This window comes from Erpetoichthys calabaricus, chromosome 15, assembly GCF_900747795.2.
Source record: "Erpetoichthys calabaricus chromosome 15, fErpCal1.3, whole genome shotgun sequence".
Classification (NCBI taxonomy): Eukaryota; Metazoa; Chordata; class Cladistia; order Polypteriformes; family Polypteridae; genus Erpetoichthys; species Erpetoichthys calabaricus.
In genome coordinates, this window is record NC_041408.2 from 25,648,082 (window position 1) to 25,661,587 (window position 13,506).

General features: G+C 37.8%; 1 protein-coding gene across 4 annotated transcripts in view; it reads right to left on the reverse strand.

The window, feature by feature from the left end:
- The window catches only part of esf1 (ESF1, nucleolar pre-rRNA processing protein, homolog (S. cerevisiae)), a 50,264-nt gene that overhangs the window by 23,966 nt on the left and 12,792 nt on the right, over positions 1 to 13,506 (reverse strand). For all 4 annotated transcript variants that reach the window (XM_028820144.2, XM_051919679.1, XM_028820145.2 and 1 more), the window contains exons 6-8: positions 10,349 to 10,501; positions 8,647 to 8,761; positions 2,883 to 3,045 (exon numbers count right to left, since the gene is read on the reverse strand). In XM_028820144.2, the coding sequence (XP_028675977.1) occupies positions 2,883 to 3,045; positions 8,647 to 8,761; positions 10,349 to 10,501 (431 nt within the window). The remainder of the gene's footprint in view (positions 1 to 2,882; positions 3,046 to 8,646; positions 8,762 to 10,348; positions 10,502 to 13,506) is intronic.

The window sequence follows — 13,506 nt, forward strand, 5'->3', positions numbered from 1 at the left end:
CATGGGAAAGGCGCTATATAAATAAAATGTATTATTACTTATTTATTATTATTATTATTATTACTTTATCACAATTGCAGACTTCATTATATGTGGTAAGAAACCACAGAACACCCAAAAGCTGAAGGAAGTAAAGACAGTCAAGTTCACGATAACTGGTTTTCTCCTGTTTACAAATAACAAACATTCAAACACCAGGGGCCTCATGTATAACGCCGTGCGTAGAACTCACACTATAACATGGCGTAAGCACAAAAGCGGGATTGTGCGTACGCACAGAAAAATCCAGATGCAGGAATCTGTGCGCACGCATACTTTCACGTTCTTCCGCTACATAAATCCCGATTTGCGTGAAAAGTAACGCACGTGCACACGCCTTCTGTCCCGCCCCAACTCCTCCCAGAATTACGCCTCTTTGAATATGCAAATCAATATAAATAGCCTTCTGAGAAAAGACAATGTGAAAAGCACAGGGGAAAATATAAGAATTTCAGCGAATACCAAGTGGAGGCAAAGGAAAAACGTACTATTTGTTGGTTTAAACAGTGGTATAATCAACAAAAGAAAGTTGATCGAGTGACAGAGTATCGGAAAAACTCGAAAGATCAAATTCACAAAGTCGCACAGTGCCCGAAATAAAAAAGAAATCACATATCAAAGTCGCTGTGAAAAGGCGAGTTGTAGCCCACCGTCTGAGTGTCATATGAAAGCGTATTAGGGTACAAACAAAAAGCATGGGCACACAGTGGGAAAAAAGCACGAAATGTCAACTTTAATCTCGAAATTTCTTAAAATCGTTTATTTTACTACCGTAGTTTCTCAAGTAGCATGTTAAATGCTTTTTTTCTGTGTTTGATCTTCTATGTGCTCTGTGTGTGTGAATCACTACGTGCTTCCGTTCTTTCTCTTTCTCCGACAGGACACAGAATGCATTACATTCGAGATATTACAGCTCTCTGAATAATTAAAATACTGAGATGTATACGTGATATCATTTTCATGATGATAGGAATGAAAGCATGTTATTAAACATGGGAACACGGTGGCGCAGTGATTGTTCATATCTCACGCAAGAGGCTTGCTGCACCATGTGTGACCTTCGATGAAATAATTTATTACAGAAGTACTGTCTCTTTCAAACGTTCTAACCTCCAATTCCTGTCCATACTTTTCTTTCTCCAATCGCCACACAATCAGCTCTGTAATAGACGTGAAGCCATTTGTAAGCTTAGAACGCCGATTCTTCAAAACTTTTAAGGAACATTGAAATATCTTCGTAGTACATGTTTAATTATTCTATTCGTCTATCCTTCCAGTGTCGCGTCAGCACCAGCAAGAATACAGCGCAAGGCAGGAGCTATCCGTGAACTAGCTAGCGCTGCGGCACCGTGTCCTCACATGTTTAATTATTAGCAATACAGATTATTTAAATGAAGTTAAAGTTTTATCTGTATACTATAAGCAACATATTTTGCTGCATTTCATCTTAAAAATGATATTGTCATCATACGCGCTTTATAAAGTAGCGCAGGTTGTGCAATATTATAACTGTAGTGCAAGTTTACAGTGAGGTGATTGAGTGCGTTTATAGTTCTTGGGATGAAACTGTTTCTGAAACGCGAGGTCTGTACAGGAAAGGGTTTGACGCTTTTTGCCGTGGTTGAGGTAGTGTGTACTTGAAACTGTATACCGATAATTCTCTTTCCGATCATCTGCTGCTGTGATTCACACTCAGATACAGTGATATAAATACTCCGAGTGGTGCAGTGAGAGTAATATGGAAAAGAATGATCCGCAGTGGCAACCCTTAACGGGAACAGCAAAAAGAAGAACAAGATGCAGTGAGCGTAACAACGCTAAAGCAGTTCTGGTATTTGGAATACTATGGCTATTCCCTGGCCCATTATATTGCAGCAGGTTAATTACAATCAGATGTATTACACTAATAAACAATATGCAGTTAATTTCAGTGTATTTATAAAGCCGCGTCAGGAATGTGGAGCTAAGAAAGAAAGGATGAGCACACAGGAACAGTAGTTTGACCATTCTGTGGACCATTATATTGTTACAGGTTAATTACAATCAGATGCATTAAATTTATGAACGATATGCAGTTAATTTCAGTGTATTTGATAAAGCCGCCGCCGTGGATGTGGATCTAAGAAAGGGTAACCACACAGGAACAGTAGCACTGCTTTGACACTGGGTGCCGCCAGTCTGCAAAACCGGGCGGATAAATTGCGTACGCCAAGGAATGAGTTACCGTGGAAATGTGCGTGGCTTTACGCCAAGTTTAGGTTTTATACATCGCGATTTGAGCGTGGAAAGGTTCGTATGCAACATTTCTGTGCGTACGCACCGTTTATACATGAGGCCCCAGAAGTTTAGCTTTTCCGAGAATGTTCTTAAATGTAGTTGTTGTAATCATCAGGCCACATCTTGAAATATGTTTGCTGGAAATTAACATGAATTTGATTGTGTTTTATTCAAAATTTTCACACCAATTTTTGTGATTATAAACCTTACTGTTGCTGTAGTATATTTATAAATGTGTGCCCTGAGTGCTCTGACCCTGTACTCAATAAACAGTGATAGATAAAAAATAAATGGAATAAAAAAATAAATATGTTGCGTAACTTGCTTTGTTATCAAGCCTGAAATGCCACAGTTTCCACACTGTTATATACTACTGCCTAATCATTTCATTTTCCAAGACAATAATTAGTCAACTATTTTACTTGTTTTACATATTTCAAGTGCATTCACAGGAATGATGAAATAAACCATGAGAGGATAAAGCACCAGTTGATAAATTTGTAGTCTTTGCTCATATATGGTAAATAGTTCTTTATATCTAATTCACATGTTACAAAATATTTCACCTTGTGTCTCTTTGTCATCCACTGAATCATCATCTACACCTTCATCTTCACTGGATGAAGCCAGATATGCATTAAAATCCATGGAGAGAATTTCATCTTTCTTGAATTTCCTGTTAAGCAAGGTGACACGATCGTGGTCCGTTTCATCCCATGTGAGTTCCACCTGTTTATCAGAAAATATGAAGCAATCAAAATGAAAATCAATCCAAGTCTAATTGCCTGCAAAGTGGGTGTGGAGCCCAATAAACTATGATTGGTACCGAACTTGAGGTTCACAAAGTCTTAATAGCTCACGGCCCATAAGTGCTACAAGGGAGCTCCTTAAACACAGTTCCAGGGCATTTAAATGGCAGCGAGAAGAACACAAAAGCAGTTCACAGAATTGTATGTGTTTGGCTTAAAACGCACAATTAGAGTGCATCTTGCCAAATCTAGAGTTGGGAAAACTGATGAACAAGGACTTAACTGGTGGGAGAAAGGGGACGCTAGAAAGACCATGAAGGAGTGTCACTGAATGTGAAAAGGGAGAACTTTTGGTTATCTGAGTGGGTAATGCAAACAATGACCACATATGGAAGTGTGGAGTTACAATTATTCAGGTAGAACCAAAAATGACATAATCTTTTTGTCATATTACTTTTCATTTGCTATACTTTTCTTCTTCCCTGTGTATACAATTATTCCTTAAAAACCTCACCCTTATATGTTAATGATTTTTGGCCTTCACTTCTTTTTTTCTGGCCAGGGATGGCTTGTGAGCACCCTCTACAGTCCACACTATCTTTTAAAATTACAAAAACCATTGGAATGGCTTGAGACTGTTATTTAGCAAAGTCTTGCAATAAACCATACTTAGATTACCATGGCACCCTAACTAATGCAATTGTTTAGTAAACCTAGACAAAATAAACACACACACACAGTATATATATATTACTGTGCAAAAGTTTTAGGCAGGTGTGAAAAAATGCTGTAAACAAAGAATGCTTTCAGAAATATAAATAATGATTGTTTATTGTTATCAAGTTACAAAATGCAAAGTGAGCAAACAAAAGAAAAATCTAAATCAAATCAATATTTGGTGTTACTAACTTTTGCCTTCAAACCAGCATCAATTCTTATAGGTACACTTGCACAAAGTCAGGGATTTTGTAGGATTATAGTCAGGTGTATGATCAACCAATTATACCAAACAGGTGCTAATGATCATCAATGTCACATGTAGGTTGAAACACAGTCATTAGCTGAAACAGAAACAGCTGTGTAGGAGGCTTAAAACTGGGTGAGGAACATCCAAATTCTGCTACCAAGGTGAGGTTGTGGAAGACAGTTTCATATCATGGCAAGATTGAGCACAGCAACAACATCAGCAAGGTCTCTCCCAGACAAAGATTTCAAAGAAGACTGTGGTTTCAAGATGTGCAGTTCAAGCTCTTTTGAAGAAGCACAAAGAAATGAGCAACGTTGAGGATTGTAGACGCAGTGGTCGGCCAAGGAAACTTAGTGCAGCAGATGAAAGACATCAAGCTTATTACCCTTCGAAATCGGAAGATGTCCAGCAGTGCCATCAGCTAAGATCTGGCAGAAACCAGTGGGACCCAGGTACACCCATCTACTGTCCGGAGAAGTCTGGTCAGAAGTGGTCTTCATGGAAGAGTTGCAGCCAAAAAGCCATACTTCCGATGTGGAAACAAGGCCAAGCGATTCAAGTATGCACAAAAACATAGGAACTGGGGTGCAGAAAAATGGCAGCAGGTGCTCTGGACTAATGAGTCAAAATCTGAAATATTTGGCTGTAGCAGAAGACAGTTTGTTCGTCGAAGGGCTGGAGAGCGGTACAATAATGAGTGTCTGCAGGCAACAGTGAAGCATGGTGGAGGTTCCTTGAACGTTTGGGGCTGCATTTCTGCAAATAGAGTTGGAGATTTCGTCAGGATTAATGGCGTTCTCAATGCTGAGAAATACAGGCAGATACTTATCCATCATGCAATACCATCAGGGAGGTGTATGATTGGCCGCAAATTTATTCTGCAGCAGGACAACGACCCCAAACATACAGCCAAAGTCATTAAGAACTATATTCAGCGTAAAGAAGAACAAGAAGTCCTGGAAGTGATGGTATGGCCCCCACAGAGCCCTGATCTCAACATCATCGAGTGTGTCTGGGATTACATGAAGAGACAGAAGGATGTGAGGAAGCCTACATCCACAGAAGATCTGTGGTTAGTTCTCCAAGATGTTTGGAACAACCGACCAGCTGACTTCCTTCAAAAACTGTGTGCAAGTGTACCTAGAAGAATTGATGCTGTTTTGAAGGCAAAGGGTGGTCACACCAAATATTGATTTGATTTAGATTTCTCTTTTGTTCATTCACTGCATTTTGTTGATTGATGAAAATAAATGATTAACACTTCAATTTTTGAAAGCAATCTTTGTTTACAGCATTTTTTCACACCTGCCTAAAATCTTTGCACAGTACTGTATATATAAAGCAGGTTGGCATACTACCACAGCGGTTTGGAGTACTACCTCACAGCTCCAAAGTTCTCAGCTCAAATCTTAGCTCAAGCACTACTTGTGTGCATCCCCCCAATTTGTCATTTTTTTCTTTTCCATTACTCTAGTTTTTCTTCTCTATTACCAAGATCAATATTGCAGGTTTCACTAGCAGTTCTCAACTGTCCCAGGGTGCGTGAGTGTGGGTCTACATATAAACACCATGTCCAGGACAGAGTGCTAACTTGCATTAAACTGCATTGGACCCTCTGCATTCCTTGAACTGGATAAGTACAGTAAAAAATGGATATAAGGATGGACATACAAAGTATACATTTTCAAATATACTGCACCGTTAATACATTTATGATGAAACACTGAGACTTCCTATTAAATCCATTTGGCCATATACTGCTAGCCTCCTCAAAGCAGAGCAAAGTTAGGCTAGGAAAATTAACTTGGATTTACCCAATATTTATATCTTATATGGTACAACAGTAATGTGCTAATAGACAGACAGGTAATTTGAAGGCATTATATAGCAGACAGACAGATAATATGCAGGCACTATATACAGTAATCCCTCGCTATATCGCGCTTCGCGGGCTTCACTCCATCGCGGATTTTATATGTAAGCATATTTAAATATATATCGCGGATTTTTTGCTGGTTCGCGGATTTCTGCGGACAATGGATCTTTTAATTTCTGGTACATGCTTCCTCAGTTGGTTTGCCCAGTTGATTTCATACAAGGGACGCTATTGGCAGATGGCTGAGAAGCTACCCGGCTTACTTTTCTGTCTCTCTTGCGCTGACTTTCTCTGATCCTGACGTAGGGGGATTGAGCAGGGGGGCTGTTCGCACACCTAGACGATACAGACGCTCGTCTAAAAATGCTGGAAGATTATCTTCACGTTGCTATCTTTTGTGCAGCTGCTTCCTGAAATGACATGCTGCACAGTGCTTCGCATACTTAAAAGCTCGAAGGGCACGTATTGATTTTTGACTGAAAAACAAACTCTGTCTCACTTTGTCTGCTCCTGACAGAGGGGGTGTGAGCTGCCGCCTTCAACAGCTTTGTGCCGTGGTGCTTCGCATACTTAAAAGCAAACAGCCCTATTGATTTGTTTGCTTTCCTCTGTCTTTCTGACAGACTCTGCTCCTGACGCGCACTCCTTTGAAGAGGAAAATATGTTTGCATTCTTTTAATTGTGAGACGGAACTGTCATCTCTGTCTTGTCATGGAGCACAGTTTAAACTTTTGAAAAAGAGACAAATGTTTGTTTGCAGTGTTTGAATAACGTTCCTGTCTCTCTACAACCTCCTGTGTTTCTGCGCAAATCTGTGACCCAAGCATGACAATATAAAAATAACCATATAAACATATGGTTTCTACTTCGCGAATTTTCTTATTTCGCGGGTGGCTCTGGAACGCAACCCCCGCGATGGAGGAGGGATTACTGTAATAGACAGACAGACAGATTGAATGAGAATATGAAAGCACTATAAGACAGACAGATAGATATACATTAGATATAAATTGTTTGCATAAACTTTCAAGGCTTAATTGGCTTCAATGTCTGCAAAAAAAAGCTGTAATAACCCATTACATACTCCCTAAAAAGAATTTTTTTTGTATAGCTTTGAAAATTACATTATTTTTCAGTTTTTGGTAACCTAAAACTTTTTAAAACCTCTGGCAATTTATTACTTACCTTTGCACCACTTGAACATGAAATGAACTGCTTAAATTTCAGCAGAAACTGGAAAAAAGACGGTGTTCTAAAACTTTTGACTGGTGATGTACACATATACAGTACATATGGTCATTCAAAACTCGACTTGCTGTTGATTTGGAGAAATTAGGTAAATGGATTGGTGCACTCTACAGGGTTGAATGGCCTGTTCTCATAAAAATGTTTCTAGTGTTCTATATATATTCACACACAAATTTATCTTACTGTGATAAACGTTTGCATAAGGTCCACTGTCCTCACTCATAAACAACCAACCAATTACCACTGCATATTTGTGACTTTAATTTATGATTTTAAGTATAAATTAAACTTCCAACTGTCCCTAAGAAATCCCATTCAAATCAGGAATGAAAATTATTAATGGATTCATCAATTATCTGTCATGTTGAAACTCATCATAAAACTGAAAATGCATTCCTTATCATTTCATTCTTTTTTAGTGTGAGTATAAATGAGGTTTGAAATGTTACTACAGTTTAGTAAATGGCTTACAGTGTGAATGCAATATGTTTGAGCAGGAAAGAAAATAATGAGAACACTGTAAACTCAACAGGGATTGAATCAGGAATGTCATTAAACAGCGAGTTACAGGCTGCCTGTTTACTCTCTCCAGGTACTTGGACATATCACGTGAGGCACATTCATTGGCAACCTAAGTATGTAAAGAGCAAATCTGCTCTGAAATGACTGCTAAAACGGCAGCTTTACTTGGGGTGGGCTAATTCAAATCATATGCATCATCACTCAGCATAGGTTCAGGTATTTATCTATACTACAGGAATTAATTGTCAAACTACCCATGATCCTGCTGTATAGTTAAATGCTTACAAGGGCAGATTCATAAAAAAGCAGGAATATTAAATTCAATTAGATAAAAACTTTACTAAGCCAATGAGGAAATGTTCCTAACTGCAGCTGGTCTGGGACTCCTCCACCCTTATTTTAAAAACAGGAGTTTGACCCAAAACACACAGATATATCTATAGGAGAAAAACTGTGCTAGACACATAGTTTATATTTTTTCACAATATTATATCCACAAAACAATTTATTCCATGAGTGATCCATGAACAATGGCTTCACCACATTCACAACACAACCCATCTTGTGTGGTGGAGATGGAATAAAGAGAGATACAGGAACACAGCATAAATAGTTAAAGGCAAGCTGCATACAGTTAATATCTCCATTTCCCAACTACCCACAACCACCTTCTAAAAAAAAAAGAAATGAAAATGGAAATGAAAGAAAAACACCTCAATTTGACAACATCTAGAGGTGGTACCCTCAATTCAGTATCAAATGACTGACAATTAACTAACCAGACAACAGTAAGAAATGTGTGTCATTTACATCCCTTATACCAATGCTCTACGATTAGAAGCCTTTTCTTTCCTGTGTTGGTTTATCTTCTTGACAAAAAAGGAAGAAAAGGCAATGAAAATAAACACATGCTCTTATTTATAGGCAATTGAACATTATGAAGTTAACAAGTGCTCTGGATTTCCTACTTTTGATGTTGCTGTGGCCGATGAGGAGAAATATTTTGGGGTATATGCAGCCAGATCAACATCTGCAGCAACATCTTTTGGCTCGTCATCAAAAGTAACATCGTCTGGAATAAACCTGTAAAAGGAGACAAACCATAACAGTAATTAGAGTGATTTTAAACAGCAGAAGCACACTTAGTTCTTCAGTAATACTTTTGACTTGGAAAAACTTCATTATTGCTCCCCTAGCAGGCCCATGATTTCAACATGGAAAATGAGCCTGGCTGGTTTTAGTTCTTTTAAGTCAGGCAGTAAGATAAATACAGAAAGATCAAAGACTCCTGGGGTATGCAGAAGAAAAAAGAGCAATGGCAGACAAAAACTGTTAAACAAACCAGTCACAAATTTTAAATTTTTCACAAAAGAAAGTATCTTGTGTCCTAACTTTTGAACTCACACCAAATTTATTGAAAACCACAGTTTCATTACTTTTGACCATGCACACTTCAAATAATGTGTGAATTTTAATAGATAAGTTACAGGCTTAATTTCTAGGCAAAGAAAAACCCCTGTGTCCTAACTGCACTTCATTTATTCACAACCACAAATGTTTTCATTTATGTGATTTAAATAATGCTTATATTTTTAGTAGACAAAAGACTTTCAATTAAGCCATTTTAACCTATGCTAGAAAAGGTTTCAGATTTATTATTTCCATTTATTACTCACTTATACTGTTATCCTCATCCTTTCTTCTTATTCATTTACATAGCTATAGTCATTTTTATTACTGAGACACAATGTGATTTTTGTGAAATAAAAAGAAATACTTCTAACATGAGTCACACAAACAAAGTAACACATATAAGAAACTGATTTATTATATACTGTTCACACCTGTAACCTATTTATATATTTACATAATTTAAAAAAAAAAAAAAAAAAAGGGCATTATTTAGAAGACTGAAACTCTGATTTTTTTTACTTTGCCATTCAGGTGATTAGACAAGCCTACTAGCCTTTTGTCTCATTATTACGCATTTTTCATGCAGAATTGTCTTGGGATCATGTCAGGTTTAGGACAGAGCACTCCTCAAGTCGACATGCACGGTCCTAACCCACAGAGACAAATCAAAAGGCTTCCAAAAGCCAGAGATGAAAAAAAAACAACTTAAAGACTAGTACAAACCTTGAAAGTGAAACCTTACGGTCTTTCTAGTATTTGGGTTTTAAGCTTGGTTGGCTAGAAGAATCAGAACAGAGATAACTGGCCTGAGGTGGTGAAGCATAGCATAGCAATGCTGCTTTTTCATGCTTCTGCATAAGATCCTCAAAGCATACACCTGTCATGATCACACTGTTATTTTTCTTAACTAAAACTCATGTTTGCAAGCAGCATCACTGAATGCCAAGTAAGTCTATCCTTTGTAGAATATCCTAATTCACTAACTGTGTTTGGCCTAGTCCTTATTACAGTTTTTTCTTTTAAACTTATTATGTGTTTTGACTACAACCTGTTTTGTAATATTTACATTTTCATTAGTTGTTTGTCTCTCTCTAATGTGTCCTGCTATATCCCACAAAGCTGTTATTCATTGTCAGACACCAGATTCACTTTAAGCCTAACCACTTAAAATGTCACTGCCATTGAAATGGTCATGTAACACAAAGGGTTCCTCTCAGAAAAAAAATTAAGTTATAGAAATTGCATTTTTTCCTATACCTGAGGTCCATTACAGAACAGCTGCTTTCATACTCATGTCCGTCGCATTCCTCGTATATCTTACTGGCAGTCTCAGGAGAATCACAGTCCACAACTGCATAGTAATACCTCATCCGCTTGAATTGATATTCACGCATCTTTTCTCTGTAAAGTCTACATTAAAAGTTATCAAGAAAAAAAAAACACTTTAGAGCATAGATAAGTGACAAAGTAACTGACAGTAGCGGAGTCTTTTAGAGTATGGTGTTCTTATTTCGTGTAAAACCAGGCATAGTGACATAAGGTCATTTTAAGCAACATTTGACTTTCTAACATCCAACATTACTCAACAGTACAGTTCTGGTGATACAGTGTAGGGCCATTAAGCCGCGGTGACTGGGGTCCAAACTGCTTAACCGCGGCTTAGGTGGTCCGCAGCTTAAATATTTTTTGATAATGGATAAATTACAATAAATAATGAAAAAATAAATTTTTGATCACAATCCTTTCTCACGTGTTGACCCGCGAGTCGCCATTTTGAAAGTAGCGCCGTAGTCTCACGATCGCGATATTGCGTGCTGCATATTAAATCGTGATTAACAGTCTTGAAATTAATAATAAATTATTATTTAAGAATAACAAAACGTATCAAATACATTTAAAACATTTTATTTCACATCTTTTCATAAAAATTACTAAATATTTATTCGTAACATTGCATGGCACAATACAGTATTAAAATAGTAATTATTTGACATATAAACGAAATCACACGCAAGCACTTTTATTACCATCACACATTAATACATTAACAATGTTATAAACATTTTAATAAAATTTTTTTTTTTTTTTATTTCCAATATAAAATTAAACATACAGTAATATAATAGTTGTTATTACACAATAACAAGTTACAGTCTTTATTTTTTAGTAAAATACGAGGTGATGTCAGCTTGCTTCTTGTTCCTAGAAGCTCTCATTTTGGCATCTCTTATGAGAGACTTCAGCTGTAGTGTCTTTACTTTATCCCCCACACGCTCGTAGTACTCTAAGGCCACTTCAAGTCCTTTATCTGCATCATCAGCGGTTCTAGTTGGAGGTACTGGGACAGGATCTTCTTCTTCATCTTCATTGTGGTTTTCTTCAGCTAAAATGGAGGATGCTATTGGAATGTCATCATCTATGGTGGGCCATGCTGCAAGGATTTCTTGTACTGGTACACTTGAGTGGACAGCCGACATCAACTTCTGTTCTGCCTCCTGTACTTCTTCTGGACTGAAACCTAGGAAGTCTTCATCTTCGTCTTCTTCAACAGTAGTGGGGTTCTCTGTGATGGGACCTCCAAGGGCTTTAGTCCAACAATTTTAAATTGTTTTAGGCTTGATTGCTCCCCAGGCTGACTCAGACAAATACAGTGCTTCTTTAATTCTTACAGTCTTCAGGAACATAGGGACACTCTCATCTTCTTCAACCATGGACTTTATCATCTCCCGTCTATAATTGGCCTTGAACACAGAAATGATGCCTTGATCTAGAGGCTGAATCTTGGACGTTGTATTCTTTGGAAGGTAATAAACAAAAATCTTGCCATCTCTGGACTTCAACGTCTCTGCAGGGGGGTGGGCTGGACAGTTGTCTAGAAGTAGGCATGCTTGTGGTTCCATTCCCTTGCTTCTAAGGTGCCTACGGACATCAGGGATGAACGTCTGGTGAAACCACTTCTCAAAAATTGCTGCTGTCATCCAGGCATTCTTGCTGTGATCGTAGTCCAGTGGTAATGATGACATGTTGATGTTGTGGAAACATCTTGGGGATCCAAACTTGCCAATACAAAGAGGTGTTAGCTTGTGATGACCCGTCCAGTTACAGCAAAATAACATTGTCACCCTGTCTTTGATCTGTTTATAACCTTCTTTGCTGGTCTTGTCTTTCTTCATGGCTAAAGTCCTATCAGGCAGTATTTTGTAGTAAAGGCCCGTTTCATCAGCGTTGTAAATCATCTCTTCTGTTAGCTGCTGTTCTTCTATGAATTGTTGAAATTTGGGAATGAACTCTTCTGCTGCTACAGTGTCTGCTGACTTAATCTCGCCATTGATCTTTACTTGTGAAATGCTGTGTCGCTGTTTCCACCTTTTCAACCAGCCACTTGAAACTGTAAACTCAGGATCTGCATCGGGACCATGAATTTCCTTGTATAATTTTTCTGCCTGCGCTTGGATGACTGGACCAGAAATAGGGATACCATTGTTTCTAGCCTCACAAAATGCATTAAAAGTTGCTTTGTCTAATTCTGGATCTTTTGCTGTTCTGGCTCTCTTGCGTCTTAAACCACCTTCATCAAGCTCATCAAGAAATGTTCTTAATTTGTTTTCATCTTTGATCCATCCGCGTAGTGTTGACTCAGGTACCCCTAACTCTCTGCTTACTTTAATGCGAGTTTCGCCGTTTCTTATTCTTTCGATGACATCCAGCTTTTGCTGAACATCATATGAAGCGTGTTTACGTTTATTACTCATGACGTAAAAATTTTTAAAGCAAATATGATGTGCTCGCTATAGATTCAGAAACTGAAGTGATTTACGTTGGGTTTGTGACTCATATTTATACAATTTCAAGTTTTATCAGATTTTCGAATTAAAAATAATACTTTAAATATGAGTCGATTTTTTGCGGATTTACCGCGGATTAACTTTGTAGCATTGTAAGGTGTGAATCGGTTACAATGGCGGCCTCCATAACGCTGACACTCAGCGTGGATAAAACAGATTAATATTTGAATTTCATTGTAAGTTATTTTATTGTTTATTGATAAATAAAAGACTAATCTTCTATAAATACCTCTTTGAAGTTATAAGCCAGCATTTAAATATTTAATCCGTGATAGTGCATAGTATGTCAATCACAGACATTCGAAATGCCAAAATGACAGCTGTCAACACCTGTCTCGAGTGTTTGAGAGGCCATGTTTAGGTCCGTACGATCCATAGTGTCAAAAAATTGGGATCCAAGCTTTTTGCGCGGCTTAAGCGAATTCGCGGATTACTGGCCGGCGGCTTAATGGCCCTACACTGTATTTGGTAGCAGGCATTATAGAAGTCTTACTGGAGTCTGCACTGCCAGAAAAAAGAAAAAGCAGAAAAAAATGCAGCGAAATATGCAATGCTTTACAACATACTGAA